The 23,020-nt window shown below is 39.2% G+C and overlaps 2 protein-coding genes across 2 annotated transcripts in view; both read left to right on the top strand.

Annotated features, from left to right (window-relative positions):
- Positions 1–10,352, top strand: part of slc38a6 (solute carrier family 38 member 6) — a 47,452-nt gene extending 37,100 nt beyond the window's left edge. Inside the window, exon 17 of the transcript XR_004654874.1 lies at positions 10,340–10,352. The gene's annotated coding sequence lies outside the window, so the exon portion shown is untranslated. The remainder of the gene's footprint in view (positions 1–10,339) is intronic.
- Positions 1,591–21,978, top strand: prkcha (protein kinase C, eta, a). Its single transcript, XM_034858798.1, has 14 exons — positions 1,591–2,254; positions 6,828–6,891; positions 9,147–9,300; positions 9,397–9,431; positions 9,523–9,605; positions 10,141–10,270; positions 10,370–10,503; positions 10,599–10,730; positions 11,211–11,384; positions 13,768–13,922; positions 17,442–17,580; positions 18,253–18,441; positions 20,920–21,066; positions 21,223–21,978. The coding sequence occupies exons 1-14, from the start codon at positions 1,904–1,906 to the stop codon at positions 21,370–21,372; spliced, it is 2,037 nt and encodes a 678-aa protein (XP_034714689.1). The 5' UTR covers positions 1,591–1,903; the 3' UTR covers positions 21,373–21,978.
- Positions 21,979–23,020: the final 1,042 nt, after the last annotated feature.

Below are 23,020 nucleotides of genomic sequence, written 5' to 3'. Positions count from 1 at the left end.
GGACCATGTGAAACAAACTATCTTCAAACTCAAACAGAGCTTCAACGAGAAGCGATACACTCACCCCTCACATCTTATGACCTTTCCCTTGTTGTCCAGGCACAAAAATACTGTTAAAGTAACTTGACTCTAAGATGTTACAACACACAAATAATATATGCTTTGTCAGTGAACACACACTAGCATGTTTACTCTTGTGAGTTGAGGTGAACTTCAGCACAGATTTTAGGTGCTTGTAAATGTTCCACTTTAACCCATCAGGTCTGACAGAAAATGTCAAGGATTTGCTGCTGATAACTGTTAGTGTATTCATACTCATGCACCAAGGCAATCTGCTATCTGCCTTCTTTATCGTTAGGATCTTCTCTGCTCAGTAAGTTCATGTCTGAGATGTTTACAAGACAGTCTTTATCCCAGGGATGTGTATGATCTGAGACCCAGGCTCTTTATTTATGACAGCTGGAGTAGAGAGATGTGGAGCACTGACTTTTGGCAGAGAGGGGTGAGAGGTCAAGTCTAACACCTATAAAGTGGAGACTTTGATCATGGCATTTACGGATGGCGCAGGCACAGAAAGCTCAGAGGCAGAGACCCACAGAGAGAGAGAATGGCATTTAAAGAAGAAAAGAGAAAGGAAAGTCACAGTGAAGAACATAAACAAGGGAATGAATCCATTCCAAATAAGAAACTTTTACTTTCCTTACCTTATTTTTCATTAGAAACTGCAATTTTCTTCTGCTACATTTGCTTTTCTAAATTAGTAAATTCATTTTTGGTCAACAAAATGTTGGGGGGAAAAGTTAAAAATGTCCATTTCATTGTTCCCATAACCAAACAAAACAGTTGTTTTGTCTGACCAACAGCCGGACAACAACAGCAAATCCTCCCATCTGTAAAGCTGGGACTGATTTATGCTCAGCATTTTTGCTGAGCATAAATCTGTTAAATTTAAATCTGTTAAATAAATCAACTGTTTAAATATAAGTATGCTAAAAAATGTAAATGAGATGAGAATCCTGTTGGCTGCATCCTCAGCACAGCCGTAGCTAAATCCTCCCTTTTCCCACCCACGGCTGCTAAACTTTTTTAAACCCCTTTTTGAGTCCCCCAACAGTATGATTTATTTCCCTTGAATTTCCAACATGGATGTGAAGTTCCATCTGCAACCACGTGGGGGAGAAACACAAAAAACAATCTCCATCTCCAGCCCTGGACCCGACAAACAAAAAAACATCATTTTATTTTTATAAATAAATTCAGCATTGGGATAACAGCCCTTAGACTAGAACAGGCTTAAAAGAAAGACAAAAAAAAAGTATTGTCCTGTCATGTAGGCCACTATTAAAGCCACTTGGCGGTAATTTCTCCTTTCAGCACAGGACAGGTGAGCATCACAACGCCTTCAGCGAACAGAGTGATGCATCATGGTCAGCGTAGTGCCAGGTTCCTCTTCCTCTAGAAGAACTACAAGTTCAACCATGTGATCATTCCAAACCGACAGCAGGTTGTGTGTCTGTTTGTGTGCGCGGCGTAAAACATCCATGGTACGCGCTCTGTGACATGTAATGCGGAACTTAAGCCTCGTCGTTGACATGTCTAGATGTTGTGGCTTCCTCACTGAAGCAGCTTCGCACACCGAGTCAGCGGAGCGTTGAAGTGGCTGACAGTACAGTATAGTGCAGTAGGCTACTATGGTTGTGCTGTGAGTTGGAGACCGTGGGGATGAATGTAACTGAGCGTGGACATCAACTTAGAGTGTAGTTTTTACTATGAATTTAGTACCTCGCAGCATTTTTGTCGGTCAGTGTTGACATGAAGTGGGCGTGAATGTTTTTTCTCGTTTTATTTTTTCGTTTCGTAAGTGCTCTTTACTTTCCGCGTGAAGCTAAACAAGCTCAAAAACATGAAGTTTAATGGTTATCTGAAATTCCGGATTGGCGAGGCTGTGGACCTGAAACCGACAACCTTCTCCCTCCGACACTCTGTCATCTTCAGCAAAGCATCTCCAGCCCTGGACCCGTACATTGTGGTGAAAGTAGACGACTTGAAAATTGGACAAACTCTCACCAAACAGAAAACTAACACGCCGACGTTCAACGAGGAGTTCTGCCTCAACGTGAACGATGGGAAACAAATCGAATTGGCAGTTTTCCACGACACTCCAATCGGATATGATGACTTTGTGGCCAACTGCATCATTCAGTTTGAGGACCTCATCCAAACCTCCAACACCGAAGAGACTTTCGAAGGATGGGTGAGTAAAAAGTAAACCTTTTAAGCGTATACATAAAAACAATTAGGCTATGCAAACATGTTTTCCAATTCTCATTACCCTAATTATGTACCCCGCCCTGGGGAACATATTTACCATTGGGCCCCTCTTGACCCGCAACCCCATGCCAAGAGGGTGGGCTACGAGTGGGCAATGCCATAACATTTGGTTTCAATCTATTATACATGCATTTATTTGAGAGTTTTAGTCACTTTACAGATTCATATGTAATGTGAGATGTGCCATTCTGCATGATGAGTACTTTTACTTTTGGTACCTTAAGTATATTCTGATGCTAATACTTAATGTACTTTTGCTCAAGTAAGATTTTTAATGCAGGACTTTTACTTGGAACTGTACATTTACACTGGTATTTTTACCTTTACTTGGGTATAAGATTTGAGTACTTCTTCCACCGCTGATAAAACACAAGACGGTAAACTAGATCTAGAAGGAGTTATATCTGGGTCTGATTACCCTGGTGCAACTCTGAACCAAAGCTGTACTCGGAGTATAAGGCCATCTCTGAATATAGCTTATTAATAGTAGTGATACATTGGGTATTGATCCGCCCACCCTTATCAGAGACCCAGACACCAATCAGTACTTATGCTAACTATACAAATTAACTTGTGCTATTATTTTAGAAAACAACTTAACTGAGGAATATGTCCTATGTGAGCACACTAGCAAAAAAAAAGGTAGGTGAAAGAAAGTCTCGACAGTAAGAACCAATAAATCTATGGATGAATTACCAAATGGGCCTACTGGCCACAATCCTAATCCTTAATGAATCATGGGGGGCCTTAAACACTTATCCAGTCCAATGTGATATTTTACTATATTTTTCTTTTTCGGTATTTTCTGGTAAATAGACCTATTGTCTCAAAATCCACCCATGAATATATTAATAGTATTTCCCCATGTACTTCTTTTAGAATACTGTACGTAGTTCCCATAGATGGCTTTAGATTGAAAAGCCAACATAAAAAACATAAATAGTCATAAAAGCTTTGCAAACTCCTTTTGGAACATCACAGGTACTCTTTTCTACACAGGAATATATTGTAGTTTTTCCCATGAGAGCTTTGGCACAGGCTGAACAGTATTTGAGAGCCGGTTCAGAAAACCAAACATGCTATGTAGCTCAGGGATGCGATGTTCACTACATGTTTCGCTGTCACTTTAGGTAACATGCCGGTTTTTCAGCCTGAAAACATCAACATTTCTTTGTATGCACAGGCTTTGTATCTTAGTTTTGTCTGTATGCGCCGGACTGGGACCGTTCATGTCATGCCCTCATTGGCTCAGTAGCTTTTACTGTTATCATAGACAAATGTGGTCACACGCTGCTGCTGCTGTGGCGAGGAGTTAATTCTTCATCTACAGATGCATATTGCCCCTGCCTGCCCTCCACAGCATTTGAACTGCTTGTACAAACAAATGCATGGTGATAAAAAAACACACTTTACCTTCCTAATGCACACTTGAACCTCACAGCTCAGATTAATTAATAAAGGCAGGTCAACATATTAACAGTACATGAACTAGTCAGATTTTTTATTAGGTTACACATGTTGTGATGTTAAAGATCACATTAGTCACACTTATTTCAGATAAAACTGCTTCTTCAATCTGGAGTTTCCCTCTTCTTGCCTATTTTCATCCCTAAGACTATAAGCCACTGCAGGTGTTGGTGAATGTAACCTGAGCTGTGTCGGCCTGGAGCAGGCTGAGGTGGTATCAGCTACACTCTCATCACATATTGTCGCAGACATATTCTCCTTCATCCCAATGCAGCTTTTGTCAATTCAGCATGTTTTTCTGTTTTCCTATTTGTCTTAACCCTTCAGTTCATTGAATCACAGTGAGTTTATACTATGAAGCAAAACACTTAATTTCATCAGTTAAATAACTTGACAAAAAAAAGTTTCAGAAGTAACATAATCCAGCATGCTGTGCCAGTAAGAACCTTACAGTAAAGCATGCGTAATATAAAACAAAATTTGTACAACGTTGTGTACTGAAGACGCATGTCTTCCACCACAACTTTATTTGTTCACAAGTTAGTAACATAGTAGCACTGTAGAAATGATGTACAAAATGTAACCTCCCGCTACCACTCATCTCTGACCATCCAAACACTAGTGATTCATCAACTCGCAATACACAGTGGGTAAGTCACAGTGGCACGGTGTTTGAGAGATGAGGCTTTTTAAACATCTGCATTCATTGAATTTTCAACATAACTCCACAAGTACTTCAACAAAGAAGCAAGTCAGGTGCATTTAAGAACATTCACAGCAAGACGCTATAATTATACTTGCAAAACAACAAAGCAAATCTTTCCCCCTTTAGCATTTACATACATTTAACATGTGAGAAATGCATACACTTATGTCAGAAAAGTAGGTATTAATGTTTATTTGAGTTGGATGAGTGCAAAATCGATTATGAATAATAATTAATAGAAAAAAAACACATTAGAGCCAGCTTTGCACGTATCTTCACCATGACCCCTAAACATCAAGGGGAAGTGGTGTGAAAGTAGAGCTAGGCTCACCATTTTAGAAGTAACTAGTTGGGTTTCTCACTTCAAGACATGAGCTTGAACTTGTGATCTGCTAGATCTCAACTGTTTTTGAGCTTTGTTTCACAGTAGAAGTTTTGGAATAGTTTGTTTCACATGTGTGAGGCAGCAGAGACTGAGAAACAAGCCTTCACACGCCCACACGGCTGCTTATCACAGCCTTCTTCCCTCTATCTGATCGGTGCTTGAGGGCTCGCTGTGAAAATACTCACTCTCTATTGGCTCTTATCCAAATGTATATTTGCACCCCTTTTGTGCACACAATCTTGTTTTATGGATTTAAACCCCGCAAAATACTGAGTCTCTTAGTTACTCAACTCTTTTTACCTTGAAATTATTGTCAGAACTGATAGCATCCATCTGAGACATTCACCATATGACATTTAGACACATGAGGCCAGTTTCCTTTGCCTCCCACCTCTTAACACTACATTGCGACATCTTTGACTCATTCTTTTGAACTCTGTAATTTTTCAGTATGTCAACAATAATCGTTATTTCGGTGTCTGTATTTTTTGCATTGTTTCTCAGGCTTTGAGTATGCCTAACCAAGTCCTTCTGAGGAGCATTGAAACTGAAAGTATGTTAAAAATGGCCCCTCAACATTTTGAGGGGCTGTATGCTTGCTCGACTGAAACGGACCCCATCCCCGGTTTTAAAAAAAGAAGAAAAAAAGAACTTCCTCCTTTTGTGATACAGCATTAAGTGTTCTGCTTTTTAGATCAGATCAAATCTGCTCCACCTTAATGGATAAGTTTGCATCTTTTTCTGTCTGTCTTAAAACAATGCTGATATGCCTGTATGCACATTTAAATGGTTATTAGCCACTTCATTGTTCCTGCTTTTCTTTTATGAAGTATTTTGAAATTTAAGTGATGGGGGACAAAATTCCCAGTCTTTATTCTGTGCTAAAATACATTTAAGTCAAGCCAAAGCCAACATCAGACCTAGACAACAACCAATAACGTTTATATGGACATGTACATATCTGTTTTAAGAAAGCCTTGAAAAAACTCGAACATGTTCTTTAATCTCGTTCTTTTTGCACAGCTGAGCTGTTTTGTCGGAGAAGAAATTTCAGAAATGCATTGTAGATCTTTGGTTCTTCTTGAGAGGTGGCCAGAGTAAGCAAGGTAAAAATATCAAAATAGCACACACAGAGGAAGTCATCACAGTGGACAAGACACAGTTACTGTCTAGACAGTAGAATAAAACACGATATGAGCAGGTAAACAAAATAAAGAAGTGAAATTAACTCTTTCATAAAATGAAAGTTTTACAAAAAACGGCAAACTGAGTGGCATCAATTGACATCTAATGTGTCACTGTTTTGTGCTCAGAGTGTATTTTCCAGGCGGTGGTGTATGTGTAACAAAAATATATCTTTATTTTGGAGTAGAGTGACTTAAGTTTCCACTCGGTGGTTGCCACAGGAAGTATCTTATTCTGCCTGCCCTTTGCGACCCATTTCTAGCCTCTTCTGTATGTGTAAAGCTTTTTAATGCATATTTAAACATTTGTAAGTCATTACTCATAGTTTAGCGTCATATCATCACTGCCTCTGCAACCAGCCTCTCCTGCCAGACCTGTTTTGTTGTCTTTCTGCCACAATGTCCAAAGTCCCTGTACACTCTGAAGAATGCAAGAATGTGAAGTTACGTAGCTTCATTGTTCTTGTACCATAGCTGAAGGATTGATGCTCAAATGTTAGATTCCATCTCATATGCAAGTTTTAACTCCGTTATTGTAACTCAAGCACCAAAAACTCTTTGTTTAATCATTGTAGAAGCATCGAATGCGCCATATATCTGGTTTCCTTTTTTTTAAATATATGTTAGCTTGGGTCACATATAGTTTCTATAATAAACTTATCTTGCTCAATTGTAGTTCATCTTTGTATCTGTCCATACTGTTCCTGCTATTTTGAGTACGCAGAAATGTAATTGTTTGTTTGTGTGTCTACAGATGGACTTGGAGCCAGAGGGCAAGGTTTACATTCATATTACGCTCACTGGATCCTTCACTGATGGTAAGGCTGTTACTGTTGATTAAAATGCAGCCCAGTTCTTCCCCCCCATGGTGAAACATTGCTCTTGCACTCAATTCAATTCAATTAAATGTTATTTATAGTCTCAATTCATAACAATCAAGAGTTATCTCGAGTCACTTTACAGATAGAGTAGGTCTAGAACACAGTCCAGAATTTACGATGACCCAACAGTTGTAGTAGTGTCCTCCAGAGCAAGCAACAGAATGACAGTGGCGAGAAATAAACTTCCTTTTAGGCAGAAACCTCGGACAGACCCAGGCTCTTGGTAGGCGGTGTCTGACGGGCCGGTTGGGGTCTAGAATGAAGAGTGGAAATAACAAAAAGTAGAAAAAATAGCAGTTTGTAGCACTCCTCTTCCTCTGTCTCTTTTTCACCCCCTTATCCCAACTCAGTCACTCTCCTGTCTTTTCCAGTCGGAAATACTGCAACGTGTTTTGAATAACTATCTGTGAGCCATTAAATACCTAAAGTGCAATTGTGTAATAATCTGAGAATAGGTGTGTGACTCGAGTAGGTAAGTATGTGTCAGGTATGCTCGGTCTAGAGAAGCTCCTGTGATGAGAGGTATGTTTGCTTTCTTTAGATGTCCGAAGGTGTCAACATTGAGGACATCTGTTGCTTGGATGTGTACGTGATCTTTTAACCAATGAGATGTATCCATTTAAATAAGACGACTTAAGGAAGTGACCTTGCAGGTTTTTTGAAGCAGAAGTCTGCTTAGCTGGTGATTTACTTCCCTGTTAAGTTCCCTTTTTTATCTGCTGCCACCATGCTTTATTGCATGCAAACCTCATGAAACACTAATATTTCATTTACCTATAAAATACATACTAAAAATAACATTAGGCAAAATAAATGGAATCATCGCATTATCTGTGTGCTGGTCCGTCTGGTCGGGGGGTGGCTGAGTAGTGAAAGCCAGACAATAGAGTATTGTAATGAGAAGAAGTCTTTAACAAGGCTTTAGTCAATATGCCCTTTAAACATCAATTTAACAAACAACAAAAACAAAAATCCTCGTCGAGGCGAATCTTTTTGGTGTGACGCAACCAATAAATTGGGTTGTCTCTGATACAACTGACTATTGACCTTTTACAGAGAAAAACTAAGTAGTTGGGCAAATGATAGGCGCTTTCAGTGTACAAAAGCAGTTTGTAAAGGATGTAAAGCCCTCTCTTCACACTTCTACCACAAAAATATCTATTTGCAAGGGGATGGCGGGGGCTTAGCAAAAATGTTTCCGTAATGCATGGTGTGGTTTTCATCTCACAAATAGTTCCACTACACGTACATCTAGCTATAACATATAGAGCCAAGCCACGCAGTTGTGCACAAAGGTATAAAGATATGCACATACCCTACCACAATACAATATTAATTAACATCATTCTGAAATAATTAATTAAATTCTTGATTTATTGATCAAATGAAAATTCACTAACAACAATTTCCATCATCGATTTTCTGTTTAGTCTTTTATCAAGCAAGCATGCCAAACATCGACTTGTTCTAGCTTCTGTAATGTGAAGATTTTTCCTGCTTTTAGATATTTTAATGTCATTCTAAACTGAGCCCCTCTCAGGCTTATACCCTTTTTTGTTAATTTGATTGTGCCTTTACATAAAAGTCACATAATACAAAATTGTTAAGTTGAAGTGGCAAGTTGTTAACCAACAGCTGGTAATTTAAACCTCCAGCAAATATGGAACAAACAGTACTGTAGTTGTTATTCAGAACTCTACACCAATACCGGTGGAAACTATCTAGCCCTTTAGCTGCTTAGTGCTCCACCGTTCCCCAGTTGGTTTAATAAATGTGTCTGTCTACTGTTCGGTGCTGAGCAGGTAGTGCACAGTGAAAACATAGCTGGAAACCTGCCTGCCTGTTGTGGCCAAAAATGTTGCAATGAGAGTGATCCAAAAAATGAGCTAAATTATGTTATCTAGCTCTTTATACCCAGGTTATAATAATTCCTTGTTGGTTTGTCACAAGTGACCCCCTTTCACATACAAGTAGTGATGTGATCCATTGTTCATATATAGAGATATTAATTAAAGCTGCTTTAAAGAAATCCTGCAACATAATATGTTATCCATTCTACGTATTTATGTTTTTTTTTTAACCGTAGCTCTTATGGTACAGTATTGGGTCTAGGAATTAGTCTATGGATTTCTGAGTCATTGCATTTGTTGCACTTATTTTGTTTGAGCACAAACTTTTTGCTTTTCTGTCAGACGACGCCATAGTGAAAGAAAAGACCTTTAAGCAGTTTACAAGGAAGCGACAGGGGGCCGTGAGACGTAGGATCCACCAGGTCAACGGACATAAGTTCATGTCTACTTTTCTCCGTCAACCCACCTTCTGTTTCCACTGCAAAGAGTTCATCTGGTGAGAAATTCAAGCAAAGGCAAACCTGGCACATAGTATCTGTGTGGAGTGTGGACTGTAAACTGGATCTGATTTACTCTCTGTCTTTGTTCATAGGGGTGTTTTTGGAAAGCAGGGTTACCAGTGCCAAGGTGAGCAGACCTTCTTTTCCGTTTCTGCCACAATTACTTAAACATACAGACACAAGTTACGAGTTTGACATTGAGCGGTTCTTTTCTCCAGTGTGTACCTGTGTGGTTCACAAACGATGCCACCAGCACGTTGTCACTGTGTGTCCACGCATGAAGAAGATGGAAAAAGAACAGGTAGTTAACAGTTTTACTGTCAGATAAGTAACAAAACACTTCTTCTGTACACAGTATCAAAATGGTGTTAGGAGAACAGGATTTGTTGGCACTACAGATCATCAGATCATTAACAAAGTAATCAGTTAACACACACACACACACACACACAGACACACACACACACACACACACACACACACACACACACCTCCTATTAACACCTGCAGTGACTAGCAGAATGCACAGATTCCTGTTTCTGTGTTGAGCAGGTCACTGAGCCAGAACACTACACTTCTCCATGTATGCTTGTTGCATTTTCATGTTTCTATAAATACATCTTTGCTTGTTTTAGAATTTGAACATGTCATTTTTATGCTCTGTCTTACTGTATTTTGCTAAGCATTACAAGTTTCTCTTCCTTTAGGAAGTTCAGAAAAAAGCGAATGCAGCAATAAACAGAAAGATATGTCCCCCCGTGACAAAAATAGGAACAAAATATTAAACGTACTTAGAATATGTTCATGCGTGGTTGAACACTCTTTTCTCTTCACAGCCCATAAACCAAGGCTTCAGCATCAACATCCCTCACAAGTTCAACATCCACAACTACAAGTCGCCCACCTTCTGTGACCACTGTGGCTCACTGCTGTGGGGAATAGTCAGGCAGGGGCTGCACTGCAAAAGTAAGACCTGTGTAAACATTTTCCTCTCAAAATCAGGATCTCAAATGTCCTCCTTTGGCTTTTACTAAGTGCTCCTGTCTGTGTGGTTTCTCTCTTCAGTCTGTAAAATGAACGTTCATATCCGGTGCAGAGGTAATGTCGCCCCCAACTGTGGGGTCAACAGTGTGGAACTGGCCAATAAGCTTTCAGAGATGGGTCTGCAGGCTGGAGGACTCTCTAAACGCAACTCAGTGGTACAAAGGCTTAGTTTTACAGAACTGGTCAAATCTGGGGCTTTAATAAGACAGATCTTAGTGGGGTTTTATTTTCTTTATTTTTTCACTTACAGGCCAAAGGTACAGGTCAGATGAGGGAGCCCACTGAAAGGAGGGAGAGTACGGACACTCAGCACCAGACCCCTCAACTGGGCATCACAGACTTCACGTTCCTTCAAGTCCTTGGCAAGGGCAGTTTTGGCAAGGTGGGAATGATGACAGAGGATATTGAGAAATGCTCTGTGTAATGAAGTGATAAACCTAGATGAACAACAAAGAAAATAGTAGAATGTGAGAATATGGTTGAGAGGCATTTCATTCAGAAATATTAAATAACTGGGACGGCCCCTAGCTCACAGAGTAGAGTGTGTGCCCCATGTAGGCTGAGTACTTGGCAGCAGCCCGGTGTTCCAATCTTTTTTGCGTGTCATCCTTTCTATCTCTGTTCCCCTTTCCTGTCTATACTATCTAATTGAATAAAAAAGCCCCTAAAAAATCTTTAAAAATAAATAAATTAATAACTATTTTCAAAAGATTTTTTAACAAGAAGCATATCAGTTAGCATTAGCATACATTTGCTTAAAAAGATAAACTTAATCTTATCTAATAGGATTTGTTTTTAAGTGATGCTGAATTAGGAAAAACCTGAGAAATCTATCACACCCCTGTGTATGTTGTTTCTGCAGGTGATGTTGGCGAGACTTAACGGCAAAGATCGGGTTTTCGCAGTCAAGGTGTTGAAGAAGGACATCATTTTGCAAGACGATGATGTTGAGTGTACCATGACTGAAAAGAGGGTGCTGTCACTGGCCGGCTGTCACCCCTACCTCACACAGTTGTACTGCTGCTTCCAGACGCCGGTCAGTAGAGATACACTCACACATGCATTTTATCGCAATACAGTAAGCCTTTATTGTGCATTTGGCACTTTAACACAGGTAATGTTTTAATCTTAGACCAAATACCATCTCCCTTGCCTTCTTGAAGAAAGTTGTGGCAGAAATGAGTGCTGTTACCTGAAAAAAGCACATTGCAAATTAAGAGTATACAACTCTAAAACTCCCTCTATACTGTTTTTGGAACATTATTGGATGTAAGGATGCCTTCCCATCCTGAATTGGTAAAGATGAGGCTGCACTGCATCTTTGAAATACTATGCAATATTTTTCTTCTTCTTTCTTTCAGGTATTTTGATTGTAGTTGACTTGCAAAAAAGCACCTTGTTCAAACAATGATCATTTAAAAACATCAAAGTCATTACCCGGTTTAAATTCCTTGCATTATTAAAGATTAAATAATTTGCCATATCCACCACAGTTGATTTGGATTTTGTTTTGGTGCACTCAACAACAACAAACCATTTAATCACATACACAAAACACACTGCCACAATTACAATACCTTATCAATAGAATAGTGAAACCATGTGGCTCATGTCCTCAAAGTGACAAGTTAAAGTGCATGTGCTTGCAGCTATTGGCATGTTACTTTCCAAAATACCAATTTTCTAATACCACTATTTTTCAGAATCACAACAATATAAAAAAAACTGTGCGATAATAATTGACAGTTCTCTCTGTTTACAGTGATGTCTTTATAGCCTTTCGCTATTTATTCTAAGCGCCACAGTGCTTTGGTGGTCTAGTTTGGCATGTGGCATATTTTCCAACCATTCTTACCAATGAATATACCTACAATAAATAAAAGCATATTGTGAATGTTAGTAAATAGCATGTTATTCACTTGAGTGAAATTTCATGTATTACTCCACACTGTTGTCAGGTCTATTAATGTGGACCTTCACACATTGCGTTAGTTTCCTCTTAGTACAAAAATGGTTAAGGATGTTACTTTTGTTTACTAACCACAAAAACGGCACAGTTAGACACACTGAAGTGTATGCTGTTAATATGCAGTGTGGCATTAGTACGCAGCATGATAATGCGCACAATGGTCAGCAGGTGGCAGCAGTTCTCCAATGTTGTGCCTGAGAGGGTGTCAGGGAGTGAGTGAAGCTCAGCTGGCAGAGCTGTTCTTCCTGCACAGACAGGACACTTCTAATCTGCTTATGTTGTTTGAACCGCCACCGACCTACTTCACTTCAGATTAAAATAAAGCAGCACGGAGTGAAGCATGGGTTCAATGACACTGCTCCCCTGACCTATTCAAACCCACACATAATCAAAGAATAGCCTTTGTTCCACCACTGCACCTTTCACTATTTTTAAGGTGTCTCGTTGCCCTTTTCCTTAGCAGATCGTCATTATAAATTACTTGACGTTTTCTCTGGAAAGCACCTTGAAACATTTCTACACCCAAGGGTGTAAGATTTAATCAGTTTTGTTTGTACTTTGCTTTTTATAAGAATTATTACAAGTTGACTATTTAAAGAGAAATTTTGCATGAATTACAAACTTTTCTCCAGTGTGAGTTTTGAAACATGAGTAGGTATGGAAAGATTGGGAGGGACGGTGTGTTGCGTCTGTGGTGAGGTGGAGTGGGCACGTTTTTTCTTTTTCCAAATGCTGTCTTTGGAAAATTTTCACTCAACACAGCAATTAATCATCAGATGCTCATCTTAAACATTTAACAACAAATTAAATCCAATCTTGCATCGCCAGACATCTAGCTCATCAAGTTCACCGAGGTTTAGAGAAAGTCTTGCAAAATAAATTGGTACACTTTGGAAATCCCAGAGGCAGCGATCACTGGCTGTGAACCCCTTTACAGCTATGCCACACACAGAGTGCTGACTGCTTTACTTGTGCAACACATTGTCATTAAACATTATACATCTTAGGGTAAATACAAGACCACTCTAAACCAAAGGGCAGTTAAAAGGAGTCAGCTGTGGCTGAACTTCAGGAAGCTTTATAACAAGATCTGCACATCACATTCTCCTGCAGTGTTATTTTTCCTCCATCTAGGCTCTTATTTTTTAGATTACATCTCAAACATAGCCGATAATTTGAGAGAGAGAGAGAGAGAGAGAGAGAGAGAGAGATTTATGGGTTTGATCAGTATTTCTTTTGCCCTGCGGACTTTCAGCTTTGGTTAGTTGCACAGAAATCCATTAAAGCGACATGTGAAATTTATGAGAAGCAGACTTGTATCATCCTTGAAGCAATCTCAGCATGTCCATGGTCATGGGTTTATGGACTTCAATAACATGAGAGCCTCCATGAGGCTAGTGTGGTTTGTGTGCACATGTGTCATTGTCATCTCCTTGCTTCCTTTTTGCAGGACCGTCTCTTCTTTGTGATGGAGTTTGTGAATGGTGGTGATCTTATGTTCCACATTCAGAAATCCAGGAAGTTTGAAGAGCCAAGAGCACGTTTCTACACAGCAGAGATCACCTCTGCTCTCATGTTCCTGCATAGCAAAGGCATCATCTACAGGTCTGAGCAACACGCAAAATAATGGTCTTTGCTGTGCCAAATAGAGTAGAACATGTTTGTACACAGAAAGGTCTCTAAAGCTATATGTAAAGGTTTACAGCAATAAGTCACCTGAGTCCTATAGTAGTTTAAAGAATGTAATAATGGTGTTTAACAAATTATTTCAGTTTACTTGTCTGTCTTTGGCAAATTTTCCAACTTTTTTTGAAAGTAAAATACAAAATCTATGGAATACCCTTTTAAGATGGATGTGTTAACTCAACTCACTTCCTATTTGATCAACATCAGTGCAGTTTTTGAAGCCATCAATCATATGCTGAGTTTTCCCCTGTTGTTTTATCATCATCTCAGTCTCCTCTCAAAACTAGTATTATCCCTTAATTATGCTCTTGCAGCGTACCGTGTTGTAGCCAGTGACTCACGCTGTACATCCAAATGTTCACTTTTAAGCTCATTATCACCTGTCTTTTCCTCCTGTCTTATATCCTATAATAGCGAGCACATTGTAACAACAGATTGCCAAAGAGTGCTTGCTACAACAGCATGGTTACATTTTGTGTGAACTGCTCTTTTAATGATAAAATTTAATGTTCTGATTTTAATCAGATATTTGAGATATTCTTTTAAACCCTTTTAGGATTCTGTTGTATACTTTCAGTATTGAGTAGGATGACAGAGCAGAATACTCGCTGCCAGTGCATGATGATAAGTTATATTTAGTGGTCCCAGTGTTATATGTCAGCCTGCACCACATAGCATGACTGTTAGCTGAAGAGGTCACATGCAGTTTGCATGCTAAAACTAAAATAAGAAGCCAAAGAGCAGCCAGCACATCAGGCCACTGTAAGAAGAGCAGACCTCATGCTGCCTGCTTAAAATACACATACTGTGTTGTGTAAACTGCACATCTTCTACTGGATTTCTCTCTAGATATATTTCTCTTAGCTTGATGTGAAGCTGTTCTTTGACTTCTTATTTTAGTTTTAGCATGCAAACTGCATGTGACCTCTTCAGCTAAGAGTCCTGCTATGTGGTGAAGGCTGACATTTAACACTGGGACCAGTAAATATAACTTATCAAGTTAGAAAGTTAATATAGCTTCTCAGTTGAAAAAGAAGTTTAAGATGTTTTTTAAACACTCTGGTTCATGATTTAAACCGCCCATATTATATTTGTTATATTTATATGTATATATGTGTGTGTGTGTGTGTGTGTGTCTATATATATATATATATATATATATATATATATATATATATATATATAATTAGTTATATAGTTTTAATTAATCTTGTATAACAAGACACTGCTAAATTGTGACTATAACCACAATGGTTTAACCTTAAGTTGATGTGCATTTGTATAGATTTCAGAATGCGATTGTAGTTTGTCCAAATGTACTCTTACTCTCTAACCTCCGTCAGAAAAAAGAAACGTTTTACAACATGTGCGTCATAATGTTTGTCAGCACTTCCTCTTCTCTTCTTTGGAAATTCTAAATGAATGCAACTCTATACTTCACAAAGTTAGTTGTTCTTGAAGTTCAGTACCTCAATATTTTGGTTAGCACTCTATCCAACTGACCCACATACGATAAAAGAGGTTCAAAGTCCAAGTCAGACTTGTCTTTCCAGTGTGTTGAGGTAGTAAAATTGCCAGGGTCAGGTATTGATTTCTCAGTGGACACATTCATACTGGAATATATTCATCAATAGTACTAGAAAGGGCTTTGGAGCATGGAAATGTTGAACTGGATATATACAGTATCTCACAGACACCCACTTAAACATAAATCATTTTTTTGGCCTCCACAGTTTTGGTATTGTATTTGTATTAAGCCCATGCATGCTCTAAACTGTGTACTGTGCGGCTGAGTGTTCTTGATGAGTAACCATCAGAGTTGCTCTCTTTTGGCACGTTTTGTAAGACTACGAGAAGGAAAGTCACCCTGAATAAAGTACACGAGTCACTGTTACACAATCGGCTTACACTGGAAAAGAGCAAACCGGATTAATCAAACCAAACCCAGTTTTGCTTGACCTGACGAACGGTGTAACTGATTCTTTTTCATTAATTTTTTGTATTTGTCATCCTGTTTAAAAAAAAAAAATCACTCAGGATCCTTTATTTGTTTATTTTGCTGAATGAAACAGGAAAAAAAATCTCTTCTTTTTTTTTAAAAGTTGTATGCCTCTCCTAAATGTTAAAATTGATCCTCAGCCTCACCCTGTGCTAAAGTATCTCCTATCCAAATGACCTTGGACTAAACTTGGATCACCTAATCAGAGCTCAACTCCAGAGTTCACACTCTGAAAGTTTCTCACTCTGTCAGATGACAAAGCACCAGCTGACATGAACACAGAGGAGATCTTTTCCATTGTTTGAGCAGGCAGGCACCCGCATACACAAACTGCTCTGGCGAAGATACTTCCGCTGATATTACAATACATTTTCTATTCAATTCAATTAATAATAATACATTATATTATCACGTTGTGGAGACTTAGGAGATTGTACATCATAAGTGAGTAATTCTTATGCTGACATGGTCATTCATCAGTTCCACGACACCAAACACTATGACATTGTTTCAATCTAATAACCTTAGTAATAAAAAAGGACTGATTGAATAAAGTAAAACAGGGTTGCTGGGGCGTAATTTCCCCTTGCTCTTCTATAGGTCCTTTTAGGGATACACTTTTTAATTTGATAATAAAACCAAAATGATTAATTTCCGCAGTTAAATCTCAAATCACATTTGCTTAAAAGGAAAACAACCAGCATTCATGACAAAAAACCTGTGTTCCAAATTGCATAATTTCTTTTTGAGTAACAATTTATTGTTATTTTTTAACAACATACAAAACATCCCCCCCCATCATCATCAGCTACCCAGACAAAAATTAAAAAATGATAACATAGTAACTACAATTTTCAAGACCATTCAACAAAATAGACAATAAACCATTAACCACATAAACATATGTGTAAATGACATCACCATAAGCCCATCCCACATTGCATGATTAATCATTAACAAAGTAGCAGTAGTATGACTCAACTTAATTTGCTCAGTACATGTGACCGCATCTGATTTTCTATGCTGTAAGAATATGTTATAAAAACAAGCAATACATGTAGCTCAGATTCAGCCTCGCCTGGATTCAGAATAAATATTCAGATCACTTTTTCCTTCTTGCCAGCCTAAGTGGTCATCTGACTATTCTTGGTTGCCATTGAACGGTTAGGGAGTTTCACCACAGAAGCTCCACACTCATTAAAAAACCTTCTTTCTGTCTCGCCACAAATGTCTACCGCCATCAGCTATAATTAGAAACAACACCAACAGGGTGCGACTGGAGACTGGGCACAAATTTGTCATTTTAGCAGATGTTGATACCAGTTGGACTTTGATGGCTTATTAGCTTCCAGCCATTAGTATTTGCCATTCGTGTGTGCTGGATAACAATGCCCCACCACAAATACGTTAGTTTCTTTCTGCTTTGTCTTGCCTTTCAGGGATCTGAAATTGGACAATGTTCTTCTTGACAAAGACGGTCACTGTAAACTGGCGGACTTTGGCATGTGCAAAGAGGGCATGTTTGAAGGCGCGGCCACAGGAACTTTCTGTGGGACCCCGGATTACATTGCCCCTGAGGTCAGTTTCTACACATCTGCTTAACAAACATACTGTAACTTCATACACATACAGTTTCAGACCCATATCTACTACTAATGACACCACACCTGTGAAACAGGAAATTTCCTTTTATATTTCGGTGCCGATTTAAATATTTTAGTTTTTTAACGTTAACTGATTGCAGCAAAAAATGTATTCAAACACATTTAGCTTACTACAGCCCAGGTTGTCTGAGTTCATATGATTCAGTTCCTAGTCCCATCCTCTCTCCCTCACACCACCCCACTATAAACAAACACTGTGGTCACTGCTCGTCACTCCAAACTCCCTCCTGACTTACTGGAAGTCGGCGTACCTGTGAGGTCAGCATGTGAAGGGCTCTGTTAACTTGACAAGCACTGATCCCCACATCAGAATGCAACTTTTCAGACATGTTTGGTTTTCATAATGAGGGATTAAGATGGTCTGTGTGCTCAAGTTTGAGAGATGTTTTGCTGACCAAAACTATGTGTGTCTGCATTTATGAAAGGCTTCTTTACTGTCCTCAACAGTCAACACTTTTACCTCTTCGGCTTATTAGTAATAGTGTGTTGCCTCACTGGCAACACACTACTACACACGTCTACCAACTGGACTTGCTTTGTGCTGTGGTGGTTAATTCTAATGGAATGCTGTGACAAATTTCCACAGATCCTGCAGGAGATGCTGTATGGGCCCTCGGTTGATTGGTGGGCTCTCGGGGTGCTACTGTATGAGATGCTGTCAGGACACGCTCCCTTTGAGGCTGAAAATGAAGATGACCTCTTCGAATCCATCCTCAATGAAGAGATTGTCTATGCGTCTTGGCTCGGTGCAGAGGCAGTGAATATACTCAAAGCTGTGAGTCTGTGTTTTTAAAGTGGTTCGTCCACTGTAAAAGTAACATAATGGATAACAATGGATGACAGCCAGGTGTTGCTATAGTCTGTCTTTTTGGCAGACATTTACCCTCCTCACGTTGCCTCTGTCTGACTTTTTATACAATTGCAGGAAATGTGTATGAGGCTTTTTATAAACTTGACATTGATAGAGGAAATCAATGTCTCACTGGACTTGTGACCAGCAGAAAAAACAATAACCAACATTGACTTAAGACCAATTCCATTATTATTATTGGAAAGATTAAAATGAGCCTGCCTTGTGATATGTTAAAATGCAAAGGTTAAAACAGCTTTGCTCTGGATTTCTGTAATCAGGGTTTTTTATTTGTTGTCCTTCAGGCTGACTGAAGGCTTTGACTGCAGAGTGACTGGCTGCCCTATGTAGCTCTGGCAGCCAGCTGTTTGGCCCGGGTCTCTTACATAACTATATTAAGGCATGGTCCACTGCCCAGCCACAGCACCCAAACTATAAATATGACGACGCTTCCTCCCTCTACTCCTCCCCTCTATGCAACCTGTTCTCCTCTTATCCTTGTTTTTATTCCAACATGCTTGAGGTAGCACAGGACCGATAATCTCCCCTGGTAATTTGTGTCACTGCTGCCAGTGTCACACGTTATGTAAAGATACCTGTTGGTGTGAGTGGATTAGAACACTGCTGCACTATTTATCCTGAAGGCAAGGTTCTCCTTTTTCCTATAAGCAAGTTGAGTTCAGTTGAGTTTGTTGAGGAAAATTGCTTTTTTAATAATTTATTTTAGTGGTTTTTACAAAGATGTTCTATTAACACGTGGACGTTGATTTTCAGATTAAGCTATTAATAAGGTTTGAAATAAATAAAGTCTTTAATTGTTGATTTTTGATTAACCATTTAATGTACATACGATCGGAAAACAGTAACAAATGTAATCACAATTTCTCAGAGCCCAGAGTGATGTCCTCAAATTAATTCTTTTGTCCAACAAACATTCCAAAACCAAAATATGTTTGAGTTACACTGATATAAAACACCCCCACATTGCAGCAAATAGTTGATACTTATGCTTTATAAATTACTTAAATGATTGATTGATTTAAAATAGTTAATACATGTATTAATTTTCTGCCAGTTGCCGCATGAATAATCCACAAAGTTATAGCAATAGTATTCATTTTGGATTGCTTTGTGTGTTTCTGCTGGTGTAGTGCAGAATGGCTTCTCCATGTAGAAATGCTGACATGGCAGGTCTGGTGCTGAGGATGGCACAGCTGACAGCTGTAGCCATGGAAAGATGGCATCAGCGTGCAGTAATTTTTGTAAAGTTTTGTGGTCTGTGAGCTCCTGAACTGATTGACCCCTGGTGGTCTCTGGTTATTTCCACTTCAGGGCCCAGACTGATGAAATGGGATGGTTTAAGAAAAAAAGAAAAGATATCTGTTTTAACCCATTAACTACAAATCACGCAATCAAAGTAATGCTTGCAGCAGCAAATCCCTGCATGCAAATGCATACACATAAAATCATAATGTCCCCCCCCCCAAAAAAAATGTCTTGATGTTAACAGCGATGTGTTACCGATGCAGCATTAATTTACAACAAAAGCTGACTATATGCTGCATTGATTTGTTTTTTGATTTGATGGACATTGCTCTAATCTCCTTTCTTTTTCTCAATGGACTTAGTTTTGAAGAAGTATGCGATGTTGTTTAGGCCTCTGGTAGTTAATAATGTTTGGAGCTGATATAGCAAGACATATTGAGCTTTCCAAAGACTTTGGGTTAATCTGGCCACTGTCACTGTGGAGACGGCGGCCCATCAGTTTGTTGTACCCTAGTCTGAATGTCACGCCAGCCCTAAGGTGTGCACAGACTTCTCGACCAAGAGATAGCTGTCTAAAACAAATTTGTTTGTTATTTGTTTCTGCCAAAGGCAAGTTAGAACAAAGTTTTTCAATTTAGAGTTTGTTTTGTTTAGACCTCTTCTTCTGGCCTCTACCACCCACCACTACTTTGGTGGCAGAGAAACAGTTGGAGTTCAACAGGTGATGCACTGTTCTATTGTTTTATTGTTTACAACACCAGGACGTTAAGACACCATACTTGCACTTCATTGAATCTAGCTGAACTCTCTACAACTGCTCTATTGTAGAAGACGCCAGAAACAATTCAGGGTGTGTGTGTGAGTTGGGAGGCGGGGATTGACTGGATGTTGTCCTGGCTCGAGTCCAGTTTGGCATTGCTCCCAAAAGATTCTGGTCTGTTCTAGTTGAATGGCATGTCACATTTCCTCATTATGTACAGATGAAAAAAATAATCTGCAGAGATTCACTGATTCAGTTCGCTCCTAGTTTGTTGTTGTTGCTCTTACTTGTTGTATTTTCTCAATAATTACCTGATTTTTCTTATTTTTTCTTATTTAGTCTTAAGTGTAAATTCATTCATCTTTTGATTTTAACAGTTCTTGACCAAAAACCCGGCCCGGCGTCTGGGCTGTGTGGCCTCAGAGGGTGGAGAGAGCGCTGTGACCGGCCACACCTTCTTCACTGGCATTGATTGGGAGAAGCTGAATCGTAGAGAAATAGAGCCACCCTTCAAGCCCAGGATCGTAAGTCACATGAATGACTTAGTTGATAGCATAATAGTGTGTGTTATAAATGATAAGCATTATTAAGCAGTGATTGACTTTGTCTTACCATGTGGCTGCGACAGTGCTTTTTGCTTAAATGTTGCTGATGAAAAATTATTTCTTAAACCCCTCCAGAAAACACCAGAAGACGTCAATAACTTCGACCCAGATTTTACTCAAGAAGAGCCCACCCTCACGCCCATTGATGACCCTCTGATCCCTTCCATCAACCAGGACGAGTTTCGTAACTTCTCCTTCACCTCCCCTGAACTGCAGGAGAGCTAAGGGCCTCCTCATTGATCCGTCATTCATGCACTTTCACTCTTCTCAGTGTCTGTGTCTTTGTCTCAGACTGCCCACAGTGGTATGTGTAGTATGATGCTGTCACATTCCCCAGAGACATGAGGGTGCAAAGTGCCGAGGAATCAGCCAAACACATGCTCGACAAGAACCGGGCCTGCGCCAGATGAACTCCTAAGCACTCCTTTAATTCCCCAAAAAGTGACATGTGATCATCTTTTGAATGACATTGAGTTTTGACTATGTTACAGCTTGGTTGGGATGCATTCATGCAAGTGTCTGTGTGGAAATGTTGTGTTGTAAACTTGTTTGACAAAGTAGTTTGTAGGATCTCAGAATTTTTATTGTACATTTTGCCCCAGATGAGTTCACTTCCAGTTACTTTAAATGAAAAAGCACTTTTTGGAGCATAAGAGCATGGTTTGTGTTTCTTTGTTTTTTGTTCTATCTCTGTCCAGACAAAGGAAGAAATCAAGAGCTGGTTTTAACCAACCTAACAGAGATTTCCAGAAATGTCCAGCTGCCAGTTAAAATCCGGGAAAGACTGAGTGAGCATTTAAATAGTTTCTCAATGATGTGACCCTACTATGGGTAAAAAGAAATACTCACTGACCTACATATACTGGCTAAATGACATGAAAATAAAAACTTACGAGAATGATTTGTCTAAGTAGCTGCAGTCAGTTTCCAATAATTACAGATGTGTAACATGTATTTATTGAACACACACTGTAACCAAAACCTGGAATCTCTCTCACTGGTTTTCCATTTCATTTGATCAGCCAAGCATGTTGAGTATGATTCAACAACTGAGGTAAAAGCTCTGTGGTGACTCACACTGACTGTGATATATCCAAAAGTTTTAAGATTACTACACAATTGTCCGGGTCAAAAGAATAATGCTAGTAATATGCCAATTGTCCGATTCAACTGAGTCTTGATTTGTCTGAAGGTTTCTCAATACTAATAGTCAGTCTGCTGCTCTCTGCTTACACACACACTCTCTTTCTCTCAACAAACAGAGCCTTTGAAAGCTTCCAGCTCTGTGGGCAGACTGCTTGGCTAATGAGAGCTCACACAGGGGCATTTTCAAACATGCAAATCCAAGAAAGTTATTGAATATTTTCCCTGCTTAACACTTAAAACACCATCAATGTTAGAATATAAAATTAGGAGGAGGTAGACAGAGTGAGATAACTTTAAACTTTAACCCTGCAGTACATTAACAAGGCCAAATTAGTGTTAATTTTGTCATTGTAAACCAGTAGCAAAGAAACAGGAAACCACACTGCGTCGTTGCTGTCGCCTTTGATAAAAACACAAAGACAAGAATCATGCTTTTGGAAACTCTAAGAAGCATGAACACAATACAGTATGTACTGTTGGTAATATAATTTGAAAATGTTAAAATAACAACAAAGGGGAAAAAAAGAAACTTGCATTAAAAGAAGTTTTGTGTTTCCTGTGCTGAACTTGCCTTAACATGAACAGCCAACCTTAAACAACGGAGATGGACTCTTCCTGTTAGTTAGAGGGCGGAAGTCTTTAGACTCAACACAACATCTGTTTATCGCCTCAGCCCCCTATCCTGTGGAGGATTATGTGGCTAAATACTGTAAAATGGTGGCTTCAG

Source organism: Etheostoma cragini, chromosome 20 (assembly GCF_013103735.1).
Source record: "Etheostoma cragini isolate CJK2018 chromosome 20, CSU_Ecrag_1.0, whole genome shotgun sequence".
Lineage (NCBI taxonomy): Eukaryota > Metazoa > Chordata > Actinopteri > Perciformes > Percidae > Etheostoma > Etheostoma cragini.
The sequence above is the reverse complement of the archived record's forward strand: the minus strand, read 5'-3'. Positions and strand labels throughout refer to the sequence as shown.